General features: G+C 26.5%; 1 protein-coding gene across 5 annotated transcripts in view; it reads right to left on the minus strand.

Annotated features, from left to right (window-relative positions):
- LOC129976473 (sodium/hydrogen exchanger 10-like) overlaps nucleotides 1-18,098 on the minus strand; it is a 48,244-nt gene that overhangs the window by 27,468 nt on the left and 2,678 nt on the right. For all 5 annotated transcript variants that reach the window (XM_056090077.1, XM_056090078.1, XM_056090080.1 and 2 more), the window contains exons 2-8: nucleotides 16,955-17,148; nucleotides 10,718-10,972; nucleotides 8,289-8,429; nucleotides 6,214-6,330; nucleotides 5,181-5,451; nucleotides 4,135-4,278; nucleotides 307-478 (exon numbers count right to left, since the gene is read on the minus strand). In XM_056090077.1, coding sequence (XP_055946052.1) covers nucleotides 307-478; nucleotides 4,135-4,278; nucleotides 5,181-5,451; nucleotides 6,214-6,330; nucleotides 8,289-8,429; nucleotides 10,718-10,972; nucleotides 16,955-17,096 — 1,242 coding nt within the window. In that variant the 5' untranslated portion in view covers nucleotides 17,097-17,148. The remainder of the gene's footprint in view (nucleotides 1-306; nucleotides 479-4,134; nucleotides 4,279-5,180; nucleotides 5,452-6,213; nucleotides 6,331-8,288; nucleotides 8,430-10,717; nucleotides 10,973-16,954; nucleotides 17,149-18,098) is intronic.

Consider the following 18,098-nt stretch of genomic DNA (forward strand, 5'->3'; position numbering starts at 1 on the left):
CAATTGCATATTAGCAATTTTGATGTAATCTGACAATCGTCAAGTAAACTCAAGGCCTTTAAAAGCATACAAGTACCAATTTTGGAATTCTTTCAATCACAATATTTTTAAAATTAACATGACAATTGCCATTTCTAACTTAGCGATTGGCAACTTGGCATTGCGTTTTTGACCCAATAAACTACCAACTTCATAATTTATATATAATGGAGTTAAAAAATTCGGCATAATATGAAAATCACCTAGTAAATCTGGGTCCAAAAATTAAAAACATACCCATAGTGCAGAAAAAACTATACATTTTACCTTGCTGGTGTCTTCAGATTTATTAACTTTTGGGTTTGAAGCAAACATCAATGCCAAAGCTGCACCAACAGCTCCTCTCAATCCTCCCCATGCTAACACAATACTCTCTTTCCATGTTATTCCATAGCCAGTACATTTCAAGAGAGGGTAGAACAATGCAATCATTACTCCCCTATAAAAAAATTTAAATAAATATTTGGCAAAGAAATGAAACATATTTTAATTTCGATATTGTAAAAGGAAAATATTAAAAACTTATGGCCTTTTTTATTAAAAAGTGTTTTTTGCTTGCAATTCCAGTGAATTTAAATAGAATCAGCAGGAGCAGGATGACCAGCATTTCTGCTGTTTGCCTTTCCCTGATTTTTTTTTTTTTGGAAGTATCTAAAATCATCAGAATTATTTTGTTTCATTTTCTTCCTCTTCTGTATTGCACATTACATTTTCTAATAGTATATAAAAAATAGGGTTCTATTCTTTCTAGTTAAAATGCTAAAAAAACAAAAAAAATTCATTTTCAATCATTAAGTTTTTAACTAAGCATAGTTTTTGAAAACATTTCTTCAATTTTTGCAAATATACTAATCAACACATACAGTATATTAAAAGATGTGTGCTCATCTTTAGGGCTACATGGGCTTTTCTTTGAACTGATTATTAAAAATTTACATATGAAGGATGTAATACAAAATCGCATGCATATTGGCAGAAAGCTCAAGAATGAAATAATCTATTTCGTTCAGTTAGCATCTTCCCTATTTGTAGTGTTTACTAACACCCAAATCAAGACTGAACAATAATTCAACGAATAGAAAAAAAGAATCACTAATGCGCATAAAATGAAAAACAGCTAAAAGAAAATATTATCTATAATAGTATACATTTTTAAATAAATGAAGATGGTATTATATCAAAATAAAAGAAATTATTTAGTGACAACAAAATTGCACTTACTTTTAGCTTATCAGACATAGTAAAAAAAATCGCTTGCATGTGTGTAGAATGGTTAATCAATTTACATTATACAAAGAAAATGGAAATTTGGTTCTTGCTACTAAATTTTTCTTTATTGTATAAAAATATTTATTTCCATTAAAATGTTAAAAAAAGATGGAATGAATTGTTAACATTTTTATCAGTTTCATATATTCTCTATTTTTAGATACAGAAACTAAACAAAACTTAAAAACAAAACTTTGACACACAACTTCATTTGTAATCAAAAAATCACTTAGCAAATTTCATGCATTTAAGTTGTAAACATGTAAGCATTTTTTTGAATTATCAACTTTATATGCATGTAAAAGAACAGATTGGCAGATAGTTAATTCCTTGATTTTTTTAATTTGATTTTAAATTTGATACAAATCTACATTTTACATATTAAATTTGCGTATTGAATTTTACCCACATAGCAGTTTTTATTTTGTATTCAATATATTAACCTATATTCTGACAGCCAAATAAGGCAGATTTCCTTGAAATGAATTTCATTCAAAATTTGAAAGTAATCTATTAATTATGAGAAGAGATCATATATCGGATTTTATAAATCCAGTGCAAAGCAATTTTGAGTTATTGTGTTCATAGACAGACAGGGATAATACCAAAAATGTATTTTCCAGACTTAAAATGATCTGAAATGCAGAGATTCATCAAAATCTGAAGTTTGAATTATTCAGCAATTATAATACTTTTTTCTTTTTATAATTCATATGCAAGTTAAAAAAAAAAAAATACTGATAGTTGTCCACTTAATTTCAATAGGAAACAAAATAAAAACAAATACTATAATGTAATTCTGATAAATATATTAAAACAATATCTTAATTTATGATAAATCTTTGAAATTAAATAAAATAATAAAGATAAAATAATTTAAAAATATTTTCATGCAGAAATTCCACAAAATATATTAAATGAACACTCCTGCAGACTTTTATTTAGATACTTCCAAAATATAAATTTTAATTACATAAAGGATAAATGAAATATGATGTTGGGAAGTATTTTTGTAACATAACAGATTATAAATGCTGTGCGGATATTTTAATTTAACAAAAGTAAAATAATACAATGAGCTTTCAATGAATAGCATTAATATATATATATATATATATATACAAAAGTATTAGAATCAAGTTAATAGGAAAAACAAAAATCAAATAAAAATTAAACCAAAAAATTATTAAAAAAAGAATCCGGCCTGAAGACTTTTTCAAGGGTCACCCTCAGGCAGGGATTCAAATAAAGGGATTTTTTCTGTGAGGACATACAGACATTGTCTAATAATGATTCCTCGTGACCCGAAAATCCCCTGAAATTATGCTCAAGAGATATACCATTTTAACAGAAAGGAAATACAAAATAACAAATTAGAAAAAAAATAACCACAACAAAGTAAAAATACAATAACAAAAATAACAATAAAAACAAAAACAGCATTAAAATTAAAAACGAAAAGGCCAGAACATACCATCCAACAGTCAAGGAAACTTTAAACAATCGATTGTGATTTCCTGTTTTTAAAAAAGTTAACGGTAAATTATGTAAACAGAGGTAGCTTAAATAAAAATAGAACTTTACTTGCATATTGGATCACTCAATAGATGGCGCTGGGTGCCTACCTCTGTTTACATAATTTACCGTTAACTTTTTTAAAAACAGGAAATCACAATCGATTGTTTAAAGTTTCCTTGACTGTTGGATGGTATGTTCTGGCCTTTTCGTTTTTAATTTTAATGCTGTTTTTGTTTTTATTGTTATTTTTGTACTTTGTTGTGGTTATTTTTTTTCTAATTTGTTATTTTGTATTTCCTTTCTGTTAAAATGGTATATCTCTTGAGCATAATTTCAGGGGATTTTCGGGTCACGAGGAATCATTATTAGACAATGTCTGTATGCCCTCACAGAAAAAATCCCTTTATTTGAATCCCTGCCTGAGGGTGACCCTTGAAAAAGGCCGGATTCTTTTTTTAATATCTTTTTAATAATTTTTTGGTTTAATTTTTATTTGATTTTTGTTTTTCCTATTAACTTGATTCTAATACTTTTGTATCAATTCATCTGTGTTTTAGAAGTAGCTGCAATTGCGCTCTCTAAATACTATGAAGTTGCTTTTTCGTTTTAGTTTAAATAGGTAATAAATTTTAGTTGCGATTTCGAAACGGTTTGTTTCGTTTTCATTTTAGTTTCGTTTTCAAACTTTTTCTTACTTTAGATTGGTTATATATATATATATATATATATATATATATATATATATATATATATATATAATGAGAATGATATCTTGATGTATACTTAGAAATTTAATCACAGAATTTAAAAAGGTATTACTTTAATAAATAGAAATTATCAAATATAGATGATAAATTAGTAACATTTTAATTAAGTGATTATTCATCAAAATCTTATAGTATACCATAAGTATCATTATTTAAATAAAAATAAACAGTAAATAAGATACTGAATGATAAAATAAAAAATTCATAACATATTCAAGATGCAAAATTAAAACATGATTAAATTCCACTTACAATAAGATTTTAAAAAATAATCAAGCAATTGTTTTATTTTTAAATATAGTAGATACCACTGCAACCCAATTTTTAGGGAATACAATTAAAATTTTTTTTATGAAATACGCAAATTTCAAACAATTAAAAAAAAAAGAAAAGAAAGATTTCTTTTTACATAATAAAATAAATTTTTCAAAAGAAAAATAAAATAATTCTATTCAGTATAGTTTTATAATTGCCGATTCTAGAGAAATTTTATAATGCAACTTTAATACACTTTATAAGAATTTGCTTCTAAATAACTCACCTTAAAACAGTTAGAATGATGTATGTAGCAAGCACCAGTAAGGTATCTTTAGAATCATAATGTAAAGAAAGATGAACACTAATCAAAATTCCAACAATCACAAATATAAGAGTATTTGCATATACAGACAACAATCTCCAGTCCCTGAAAAGAAGCAATAATAAAACAATTAAAATTTTTTTTATCAAAATTAAATAACACATCTATAAAGGTTAATTATGATGTCCACACAAAAAATCTGGAAAGTTAAAGCAGCATTAAATATGCAGAGCACACTAACAAACAAAATTTAATTATCAATGTTATTAAAAATGTTAAATGTAAACATGTTATATAACATTCAAATTATCATTTTCAATTGATTTAATGAAATATCAAGCATTTAGTTGCTAAGGGAAAATTTGTAGAAATCCTTAAAGATTACAACATATTTGTTCAATAATTCTTATGTTTCATTTTTTCTCTCTCTATCATTAATAAATTGGTAAACAACTTCATTACAGTAGTTAAAAATATGCATTTTACATGAACTAATCCAAAATTTCATTGAATTATAATTATAAAGATATAATTAAGTAATAACTGAATATTTTTTTGAAAAATACATTAAAAAAATATTTCTTTTTTTATGTTATCAGTTTTTTTTTTAAATTCTATAATGGATAAAACCAGGATTTTGCATAGTTATGATTATAATTTTTTTTTCTGTATACAATTAAAAAGATTAGGGTTCCCAATCTTAAAGGGGGTACAATATCAAAGACTTACAAGAAATTTTTTTTAATAAAATTCAAGGATCATAAAATTACATATTTTAGATATAGAAATGCTAGAAAAAAATTTAAATAAAATGGTTTCATTATTAATCTTCAAATATATGTTTTCTTCCCTGTTTACTATTAAAGTATTATAATGTCTTTACCACTATATTAAATTTTAACCAACAAGAATGACCTTTAAAATTTCAGATCCAAACAAAGAAACAAAAAATATAAATACATCTCAATTATTGCAAATCTGATAAATGATCATTATAAAATACTTACGTATGGATCAAACTTTCACTCTCAGGACTAATGCACATTCTATTCGCATTTAAAGTTACACCAAAAAGAACAACAGCAAGCACAGCAGATATTCCAAGAAATCTTTCAGCAACAAAATAAGTTATATAAGCTTGAATCAGAATTGTAGTCATTTCAGATACAGGACTGATATAAATCGTAAGAAGAACAATCTCTGCAATTTTGGCAGAAATGTAGCCAAAGATGGGAGCTCCAATGCATGTTTTGATTAGCTGGATTGCAGAATCCTCCACTAAAAGAGAAAGATTCTGTATCAGTTGCAAATGTAGAATTTTATCCACAAAAATGTAAAATTGACTTTTATTCTTCTTAAGATAGGGGAAAAAAAAACATTCAATTCACATAATTTTTTAAAAAAATTTTCTAATAATTTCAATCACGATTGCTGAAATACTTTTGAAATTAATATTGTCTGTTAAAAGAAGTTCAGCTTCTATCCCAAATCTTTATGATCAACAAAAATTTATCTAATTTTGAGATGTTACTAAATTTTTGTAAATAAAAAAAAATATTATAGAAACTTCAAATGCTATTATAATAAGAACTTAAAAGTGTCTACATTAGAAAGAAATAAAAAGGTACAAAATAACTTCAAGCAGTATTTAATTCATTTAAATAATACATATATGTTTCAACATTTCTAACATATACACACATGCACACACACACACATACACATAGATATATATATACAGAAATATATTTCAAATATTCAGTAGTCTTTGTTTTATCTTCAACAAATACAAATCTTAAGTTGAAAAAAAAAAAAATTCTGTAAAAAATTTTGTTAAGCAAATAGATATTTAATAGAAATATTCAGTGTGAGCAAGACTTAGAATTAAAAATCAAATTTTTAAAAACCAAAGATATTCCCATGTAAAAAAAAAAAAAAAAAAAAAAAAAAAAAAAAAAAAAGAATTAATAAAAGAATAAATGAAAATTCATCTAGAGTACAGCAGAATCTAATAGAGTGCAACATGCAAATTAGACTTACAACTCAAATCAGAATCAGAAAACACATGATGTGAGAGTGTTTCATATAGTACTATTGCAACTCCATCATTCAATAAGCTTTCTCCTTCAATTAGAATTGTAAAAGAATGTGGCATTCCTACGACAGAAGAGAGAAAATAATTTTAAAAAAAATACTATGATAAATGTATATTTTTTAAAGAAAAAATAAAAGGAAAGAAGTTAATTGATCTTCATAGAATGATTCAAGCACTATTGATTATTTTGGCATAGAATTAGTTACAGTATACAGGCAAAAGTTTTCATTAAGCAATTAATTTTCAATAGTTTTTGAATATTTTAATTATATTCCTTGAAGAATATTATATAAAAAAATCACATAGTTAAAACATGTTTCTTAAATAAACTGATATTCTATTTTAAAGCTGTATGAGAGCTAACCTTTTTTATTAAAAAAAAGTTATTTTACAAAATAAAATAAATTTCTAAAGAAATACATAGATAAATTATCTAGTTAAGAAACAATAAAAGAAAACAATAAGTTAAAAGGATTGAAATTAGTGCGCACATGCAAACATACACTTAATATATTATTTCTAATTTAATAAATTTTTAGAATTATTTTTAAAAACATTTTATTCGAAGATGTCTATCTTTTTTCTTTAAAAGGTTGCTTTGTGTATATATGGTTCTTTCAGTTTGTTTTTGAGGTAATTTTTTTTCAATTTCCTTTCACAATAGAAAAACAAATCCCTAATGAATTTGTCAGCAGTTATAGGGGAGTTATTATTATTATTTTTTAAGTACTATTGATTTATTTTTGTAAATAAAACTTTAGTTAACTTCCTTATTTTTTCAACATTATCATACAAATGTAGCACTTTTACATGACAGTTTAGATTACAAAATGGGGGGGGGGCTATGGGTTTATTGCATGGTTTGCTTATTTTTTAATCACTGCTACTTGAATCTCTCATTTTAGCTGTAAGTAAAAATCAAATTCTCGCTCCATACTAAGAAACGAGGATTAACTTCAATTCAATATTTGGTGGTGTATTTTTGTACTTTTTGTCTTCCTTTTTTTAATAAAAGAACCTTCCAACTTATTTAATGAAACTTTGTAATTAAAAGTATATGCCTAAGTGAAATATTTAAGGAAATAAAAATTTATTTCGCTTTTTTGGATCAATATATATATAAAATATAAAAAAGGATGTGGCAGTGCCATTTTGAAGAAAATGAATCTAAGTTTAAATTAAACTAGATAAATATTCTTATTTTATTTATTGTACTTTTGCTACTAGCAAAACTATTTTTTTTTTCTTTCTATGGTAGGAGGATACTGTATTTAATAGAACTGAAGCACTGTCTAAAAAATTATTTTTAAAAGATGTAAATTTAAGATTAATCTCCATTTTTAATTTAACCGTGAAATACAAAATTTACAGACAGCAATAGAGAATAAATTAATAATTAAAAAAATAATTTATTCAACCAATAGTTGTTTGATTGAAAAGTAGATTTTCCTTCAGTCTACTGTTGTACTTTTATCAAATTTTATACATTTGAATACAAACTGCAATAATCATAAACAGGAAAGGAGCACATTTCTTTTAGCAAAAATATAGTTAATGATTATAAAAAAGCAAAGATATAGAAGCTGATTTTGTCAAAAAATTAATTAAGCTTGTAAAAAAAATGAATAAAGTGAAATAAATCTCACTTTACATATTATTTTCAGAAGTATTTATAAATAGTTTTTAATAACATAGTAAAATTACATGATCATGTGATACTGTATCATTATCAGAAATTTATTTCCCATACTACTAAAAAGATTGTTATGTGTTTTTGCTGAATAAAAGCTTATATACTAAGAAAAATTACTAATCATTAAAAAAAATTTCAATTTCAAAAATAAAAATTTCTATAAAAACAGAAATGCAATTTTTATAATACATTTTTTTATTAAGTATATTTTGATCTTTAGCATATCTTAAAAAAAGGCTACTGTTCAATATTCTAATTTAAAATACATAAACTGTACATAAAGTGAGAAAAAGAATGAAATTTAGTTCAATTTAAAAACTTCCTTACGCATTTCTTTTAGCAAAGCTACTACAGCTACTGGATCAGTGGCACTAACTATAGAACCAAACAGAAAAGCGGTAAACCAACTCCAGTTATAAGATTTCAGAACAAATTTGGCATAAATACCTGTTAATGCAGTACAAAATACTGCAACAATAGAAAGAAAATAATTATGAATTTACTTTACTCATAGTGGTAAATTCAAATACATGTTATCAAAAATCAATGTCATGATAGAAAAAGTCTTTGTTTGAAATCTAACTTTAGTGTAGCTCTTGAGTTTGTTGTCAGTATGGTAAGCTAAACATCAAGCAGAACAGTTCAGCTAGCAAATCTTTGGTGCTATTTCATTAATCATCTTGCATTTTAATATTCGCGACAACATTTTATGCGATATGAAGAGACACACTGAAGTACACTTCAACAAAATTTTTAAAGAAATATTTCCTATATATCAGCTTTTAGTTGACAATTTATTTGAAAATTAAGAATAAAAAACATTCTTAAATTTAACTAAAGCATAGCATATAGAATATGTTATGCATTATATTTACATATTCTTTCTATAAAAAAAAAGTACTTGTTTCAAAAAGATTCTTATAATTGGGATGTTACACTATTCTAATAACCCATTAATAAACTGTTGTCTGTAATAAATCATTTCAATTAAAATTTTAACTTTATAAGATTTGAATGATATTATGAAGATATCATAAAATATATGAAATGGAAAAACAAATATTAAAAGGTTTATTAATGAAAACTATAGAAGACTCTTCCACAACATGTTCCCATATAGCAAAAATTGTGATTTACATAATGAAAAAAATTGGGAACAACTCTTCCAAATATAATAAAAAGTCTGATTTTATAAACATGATAAATTTGAATTAAGTATTTGAAATTTTGTTTAAAAAAGTTTACATATACACTTTCTTGTTGTTTAATATAAACAGTAAAGCTAATAGTTTAAATTTACATCCAAATAGCAACATATGCAGCCACAAATTAATCTGCTTGAATTTATATAAATCTATCCAAATATGCATTTTCTAAATAATGTGATTTTGCAAGCATATGGAATGTATCTCCTGGATTACTTGAGAGTACAGTGTATTTATATTAATCAGAAACGAGTTTATCATTCCAATAACTATTTTTAAAACTTTAACAAAACAGTTTCTCTATTATCTAAGGTCTGATGTGACTATTTTAACAATAAACATAATGATTAAATTTTTAACTCTATTTTACATTTATTTAAATGTTCTCATCATAAGTTTGACCTTCATTTGACTGTTCAAATATCCTTTATCCATTGTTTTAAAGTTATTATTATCCATTGTTAAAGTTTTAAAACAGAATTTAGGATCTGATGCAATAATAGGAATTAACAAACAAGAGTGCACTGAATTCTTTATTTTTTATGGATAAGAAGTATTTTTTACTTTCTTGCATATTAACTTGTAATTAAAAAAAAAAAAAAAACTCAAGATTTTAAGGAATTTCTAAGCCTTAAACCTACCCCAGTTCAAAAAATACATTTTTTAAAAAATAATTGTAAAGGATAGAATGATCTTTAAATAAAATAATAAGGGTTCAATAATGCATTTAAATATTTAGCACAAAATCAAATAAATTGGTTATTCTATTTACACACTACAAAAAGTGAAATGTGCTGTAGTTCTGCCCAGTGTTATATGCTGAATGCATCAGCCACCTTTGGAAATAACGAGTACTTGTATAAATGCTATAAAACTGCCAAACTATTTGGTATTTAAACTACATTCACTTTGAATTTCTTAATTGTTTAGATTTAAAACTACTCCCCTACATACAATGCCCCTTTAGAGAGCTGAATCAAGAAATTAGATGATACTTTTGGATATTTATGGTCCTGGTTAACTTGGTGATTTTTTAAATTATGTCAAACTACATTATCAATAATGCATCATCTTGACTTCTTCACCTGCTTGCAATAAAATCCATAGGTCGTAAATATCCATAAGTACCAATTCGATTCAATATTGCTTTTTACCATGGCAGAAATGTCCCCTTTTTTTTCACTGTATATTTAATATTAACATTTATATATCCTGATTGTATTTTGATTTTGGCTAAAGAAGGATGCCATAGGTGTTTGGAGGAAGTCTTTTTTATTAAATTGAATTAAACAACTGGCTTTTTGAAGAAAATGAAAAAAACATTGGAGACCTCTTTCAGACTGTTTGCCCCATATATATCTCAAAATATATTATAAATTTTTAAATCATATATAAAAACTTTTTTTATTACAATAAACATAAACAATGCTCAATAAATTTGAAAAATACACATCTCACATGAAAAATGACAATCAAACAAAATAAGTTTGCCAACAAATGAAAATAAAGAATGTTGTTTTCCTGAAAAATAATGCTTGTTAATAAACTTACACAATCCAGGTAGTGCTAGAATAATGCATTGTGTCAGTGCCCGATAAAACATATGAGCATCCATTCCAAAGGAAGATTCAAAAACTAAAATTGGTAAGAAAGTAAGCATCATATCACTAGGGTTCATTCTGCTGACATAGGTGAAATTTCTTACAAATTGGCTGTGCACATCTAATAATCCCACTGCAACTCCAAAAAGAAAGCAACCAACTGTGAATGGATAATGGTATTTCTTGGAACCAAAATAGATAACAACTAAAGTAAAAGAAACAAAATAAAAATTATAATAAAAAAATTGAAAAATAACAACAATTACCATAGCCAATTATCCAAAACTAGGTACTTGTATACTAACTACATGCCATTGGTAAAATTAATCATGAAAAAAGCCTATTAGTGTGCAGTCTTTGCGATTAATTGCTAACACGCAGTTAATAAACAAAACTTGTTAGACATAAAAAATTAAATATTTTTTTAACAATCATATCCAAACAAGATATTGATTGAGGTAAATTGTTCATATCATTTTTAAAAAACCAGTAAGGATCAAACAATGAATTGCAAAATCTTTAAGTTAGCACATCAAAATACCGAAAAAGCAAGCAAGTTTTTATTATTGGTCATGTCTCCAAAATTACATTTCATGTTAAAGAAACAAAATAACTAATGTAAAATCTCTGAAAATAACCAAAGTGGTCATCCTTTCTGGTTTGATTTTTTCTTATATTTCCAGGATTTATAGACATTTTCTGAAATCTTCTGAATGGAACATATTTATTGCATATTACTTTCTTTATAGTATGTGAAAAATAGTTCTACTGTTTCTAATTAAAATTAATATCAATAAAAGAACAACAACAAAGAAGACATTTTTTATTTAAAAGATTTGAATAAATTTTATTTTTGTAAATATTTCACCATTTTTTGCATATATTTTGATTAATATATACAATACTAGAAAATATGTGCATGTATAGATGGGCTTATAGTTTGACAATCATATTTAAGAAATGACTGTTAAAGATTTATTCATGAAATTTGCAGTATAAAATCACATTGCCTTGACAGTATGCTCAGGATTGAATTATTTCCTTCAAGTGCAATTTTTTCTACTCACACTGTTTAACAATACTTGAATCAAAACAGAGACACAAACAGAAAAGAAAAATAATTTATAAACATAAAAACATTAAGAAACATTTAAACAACACATATATGTTTGAATTAAAAGGAATACTGTGTTAGAAGAAATTATTCAGTGACACAAATTTAACTTTTAGTTGGTCAACCAAAGTAAAGGGGGGGGGGGAGGTATGGCATATACAAAAAACTTTCCAAAATGTATCAGTAGAAGGTGGTGTAAATGACATTCTATGCAAATTAAAAAACCCTCATGCACAAAACACACTGCATTTGTCATAAAGGTGTGGATATGTGGTGTTCTCTTCATATTACATCTGAGTAACTTGTTACGAGTCTCTCAATGAAATATTACACTCTGCTTGTAAAGCTCTTTCACAAAAACTTGTTATCAAAGCATTAAAATAAATTGAACATTTGTTTTTGATAAAAAAAATATCTAAAGTGTAAATAATGTTTTTCTTTACTATGATGTGCCAATATGTTTATAGATGATAACATCATGTATGGAGATATAGGGATAAAGAAAAATAGGGTCTTTATGGAAGTAGTGCATTTCAGTTCAAGTCAAGTACATATTTGAGGAGAATGAGGGATTTACTTCCATTCCTCTTTGATTAAATCTTCATTTTAATGCACAGTATATCAATATACAGAAGCATGAGTAGCAGGATTAGAAGGAAATATAAATTATAAACTGGACAATATAAAAGTACTTTTTTGTGCCATTCTTCACTTAATGAATTCAATCACATTCAGATTTATTTCTTAAGCAAGAGATAATAAGGAGAAAGGATTTCTTTTGTTACTGTTAATAATTGTTGATTTGCAAGAAATTTTTTTTATTCACTAGTTAACACCAAATCATGACTTTCACTTCATAGAGGAATTTTAAGATCACCATAGATATTGAAAATATGGTTACAAAATAACCAGATTAAGTGTTCAATAAAACTCATGCTAGTATACGACAAATCTGAAAATGCACATACTGATTTAAAAATTCAGTTATTATTCTGGCAATAAAATATTGCAAATAAATCTTTTAATGTAAAATATACTTCTAAATATAATCGCCAATCTGTGTCTAAGACACAATTCATTTTTTCCCTTTAAAAATTTATTCAAAATCCATAACCTGCATAATAGGAAAAGAAATTTTTTAAAAAAATCTTATGATGTTTAAACAAGTCAAACATCATAGGATTAGTATGAGAGGAAAAAGATTACCAAGAGCAGGTAAATCAATCAGATTATTGTAAAGCACCAGAAGCCACATATTGTGGCTTACATTCTATCAAGTAACTATATGAATCTAGGAATTTTTTTCTATTTGCTGTACTATATACAATCTATTTTATCTGTGCTAGTCTTAATTCCTGTTTGAAATATCAGCAGGAGGAGAAATTCTTACAAAGCATATTTCAAATGTTAGATGACTGTGTTTACAAAAAATTAACAGCATGAACATTTTTCTATAAAATTTTCATCTGATGCATCAAATTATTAATAATGCATAATCTTAAAATCAAAACAAAAAAGAATAACTCATTTAATTTAAAATTAAATTGTTTTTAAACTTAAGAAATATAAACTATAAAAATAAAAAGTGCTACATTTGGAAATATTTAGCAATTTATCTCTTGGGTCCAGTTAATAAAACGTATCTAAGTTTTTCAGATTACTGCGTCTATATATTAGTCGATTTCCATAGTTTAACGTTAGAAAAGTTACAAAAATTCTTGAAATATACAATAGCTAATATTAAAATTTAAATAAGAGTGTTTTAGTTATAGAAATTAAGTATTACAGTCTGATCATCTGAGCTTTGGTGATACTGATAGGTTTAGTTGAAATTGATCAAATACATTTCAAATAGTGCTTAGAGATAAATCTTAAAAATTGATTTTGGATTTTGGTAAAAGACCCTTCTGAACCCTCTTGAAAGGATCTTTTGCTATCACCAGCAAAGTGAATGACGTTATGAATGAAAGTGCAGAATTGTTCAATGCTGGATCAAAGATTGGTAGCTTGCAACAGCTGTTGGATTGTAGTGGGATTATTGGGGCTCAGTCTTTAAAGAGGAAACAATGTTACGAATATGTAATAATGCTTCCCAGCACAGTCAGTACCATCGAAGGAAAGATAGTATGCAAATCGGATGCAGAATAAATGATTACTGGACTTGGCGGTCATTTGACCAAAAAATGGATGATACTAGAATGTTCAGGAATTTTGGTGATAGGACCAATAAGAAGTGACTTATGCTTGATTGTTCATGAACCTTCCATGCCCCACTCTGGAAGCTATAAAAGGCCGTCCATCGAAACCAAAGTGAGTCGTATAGTTAGTGTTTGCTGAGTCAGCAGCAAATTAGTAGGATTAATCTAGTGAAGAGAAAGCAAGCTCATTCCACTAATCTCAAGCACCCATGTGATTATTGGAATTAGAATTGGCACAATGCGACAAGTCTTGGAGATTATTGAAGCAGCATCAAGTCATGTGTTGAGTATCTAGTCGTATAGTAGTGAATCGGCAGTTGAGTACAGCTAAAGTGAGAAGACAGTGGAGAACAGCAGATACTTGCAGAGACCTTAGTGAATGGCTACATGGATTTTCTCTTCCTGCTGAGTTCGGTCTATCCACTTTGTATCCCAGATAGCACAATCTGTTGCACAATATTGTTTTATATCATAGACTACTGTACAATATAAGTGTGCTACTAGGGGCGTGTTGGGATTGCTTACAACCGATTATTACTTGTGGGCTACTGTTTGTTCTAAGAGTGTTGCTGTGTACGTCTCAGCTGGGTTTCGTCGTCTGTGTCTTCATGTTTAGAAAGGTTGTTATTTGTTACTGAGGCCTGCTGTCTGTGTTATACTATACACCCATTACAAGCAAACCTATCAATTTTAGCATAATAGATTTCCATAATAATAAGAAATAAGACATGCAGTGATGAGATCCATCCCTCACATTATATAATGTCACTGACAATACAACAAAATAAAACTTGAACGGATACAGGTAAAATTGCAAATAAAACTTCCAAAATTAAAGATATTAGGAAATCGATGAAGAGCTGTTAAATGTATCAGTGAATGACTGGAAAAAAATGAGTAAAACATGGACAGAAGTTAAAAGCTGAAGATGTCATACATCTGATATTAGGGACGATATAATCGAAAGGATTGTGATCAATTTAAAAGATGACATAAAAAGCAATTTCAGCAAAAGTGAATATGAAGTTTCTTAAGTTGAGAGTTTTTAAGTTATAGATTTCTATGTTTTACAAAATTTTTATTTCTTTCAAAATGAAACATGCAAAAACCATCAAAATTATGTCTGAAAGTATATGTATTTATTTTTAAAAATATATGAATTTTTTAAACATGTGTTATTAAAAGTGTATATTTCTTAAATTAAAATTTACCTTTATTAAATTTTCTTAAAAATTCAGGATTTTATTTTTATCTAACAGAGTAATTATTTCTGCATCTATTGAATTTATTTTTTCATGTTTATATGCTTAGTTATTATTGTAAATTATTAATATCTGTAACAATAATATGTAGATTTCTAATAGTAAAATATAATTTTTTTTATCTGAAAAAGTGTGACAAAAATAGATTTAATATATAAAATCAGTATTTTAATTATTCTACAAGATTTCAAAGCAAAATTTTCATTAGTTTTTTTTAAATATATCTCAAAAATTTAATGATTGAAAAAAATGCTTGCTTACATTGTTATTTTAATTTTTAACAACAAAAAAACAATGTTAAAATTATAAAGTTCCTATTAAAACATCATAGTTAGTATTTTTTGGTAGTATCTAAGCTTTCAAATATTAGCCAGAATATGCAACTTTTTGTTTATTTTTTCATCTTTTTACTGAATTGCACAAGTGTGTGTGTGGGGGGAGGAAGCAAGATTTGTGAAATCAAGGTAATGGAGAAGGAGAAAGTTGGCAAATGGAAAAATCACGACTTTAGGACCCCTGTTCTATTTACACAAACTATAGACAAATGAGGCATGTCATAGTGGTGATTATAGCTAACTGCAGAGTGCTGGCATCAATACTACTGAAGGACTATTAAGAGGCACCTTTCAATTTCCACCAAAGTAACTGGAAAGCCCTAGTAAATATAAGATTTAAAGTATTCCAACATCCAAAAATTTTTTAAAGTCAAGCATGGTGTTCATGAAAGTCATTTAAACTTACGACCTAAATTTACCCCTTGATCTTTGTGAATGTGTCCAACAGGACATTTCATATGCAACGTAAGGTTAGAATAGCACATGTCAGGCACAGCAAAATCATGCGAAAACATAACATGCCATTTAACAGTGACTGTACAAGTTTTTACAGCTGGATGAAAGATAATGTCTTTCAAAAAAGAAAGACCCCTAGAATGGAAGAACATGATGAAACTACATTAAACAGCCACACAAGGAAAATATAGTGGCTTAGCCACAAGGGTCTGACACTGCCCACATAAGTCCTTTACATATTAATGTCATCATTCAGTGAAAAGTGGACCTAATTCATCCAAATGATATTAGTAACCACATATTTAACTTGTGGCAATGCATATTGGTATAAGTCCAAGAACTAAAGTAAAGTATTACTGTAAAATATATTTCAATTTTTTTTTTGTTCAAATTTATGAAAATTAAAAAAAAAAAATGTTTTATTGGAAATTAAATGATACCACTGGAAAGTATATACTTTGAATGTTAATGTAGTGTAAAAATGATTTATGTACAAATGTATGCCTAAAAGTTAATGAGGAAAAATGATAACATTCTAAGTAATTTTTAAATATAATTTCAAAAACTTCTTTGGCGAGCACCTATTAACCAAGAAGTAATTGTGCACCATATTTGATATCATTAAAGTTTTAGACTCAATAGTTGCTCCTGAACAGAGTTTAGGAGAATTTCTGTATCATGCATGTCACAATTTACAGATAATACACTCACCCATGAGCATTTATCATGTTGAAAAATATACAAATGAAGTAAAAAGTTTAAATTTAAATTTGTTAATTTCATACAAATCTTCAAATTTCTAATAATTAAATAAATACTCACTTCCAGCAAACAGACTAACCATAACAAACTGAATAGATCTGGCACCAGATAAGTAAATACTATGAGCTTCTTCCCTGTGAATATGCCATGGGATATCTGTGCTATTCTCAGTTACTTCAATTGAATTATCTAATAACTTCATTTTTTAAAATACAAATATTTAGCAGTCTACAAATAAGGAGAGCTGATAAAACCTGAAAACAAAATATTTTTAATATGCCATATTTCAGTTTATTTCTGCTTGAATAAAAAACATTTTTAAGCTAATGTATATTAAAATAAAAAAATAAAAAATACTTGTAGAAAGAACAGTTTAAATTCGAAATACTTATGTTAAATCAAATTATTTGCTAAACATAAGCAGTTATTGAGCATAGAAAATGCATGTTCTTACTAATTATAATTCATAATACATGCTCTTAATGATTTTATTTAGGAATAAAATTATTAAGAAATACAATAAAATAATTCTTTAATCTATAATATAAAGTAGAAAATATATAAGTCTTCCTAGCAGAAAAATACCGCTTAATAAATAGTACACAAAAACATGAAATTTACAGATGTCATTCTAAATTCTATATCTAGATCAACTGAGCTATTTTCAACTTTCAAAATTATTCATCTATATATTTAAAATAAGTAGCAAAGCCAAAGAAGTTATCATATCCATATCGGTAAATTTTATTTCATACAGAACCTGACTAAGGCAAGGGCAGTTGCCACGGACCCCCATATCAGAGGACCCCTCGAATCGAATAGAAAGTTTATTTTATGTTTTCTTCTTTAATGAACTTTTTTAAAACAAAATATCAATACAGTGTAAAATCTGTCAGTTTTATATTAGCTTCTTCATTAATCCATTGTATGAACAAAAAATCTATATTTGGTAAATCCATGGCTTTCTAGGGCGGAATTCAGCTAAATTTTCGCAATTATGATAGTCAAATTTGGCTAATCAAAAGCCTGTATAGTTTTAAGTTTAAATAGCATTTTGAATTAATTAACAAAAAATACCATAGATAAGTTCTATGCATGTAGTATGCACGTTCTATGCAAAGTAGTGAAACAAAGAAAACAAAACAAAACAAAACAAAACCTCCAAAGAAATTTTTGCTCTGGGCCCCAACTAGGCTAAGTTGGG

Source organism: Argiope bruennichi, chromosome 7 (genome assembly GCF_947563725.1).
Source record: "Argiope bruennichi chromosome 7, qqArgBrue1.1, whole genome shotgun sequence".
NCBI classification, from domain to species: domain Eukaryota; kingdom Metazoa; phylum Arthropoda; class Arachnida; order Araneae; family Araneidae; genus Argiope; species Argiope bruennichi.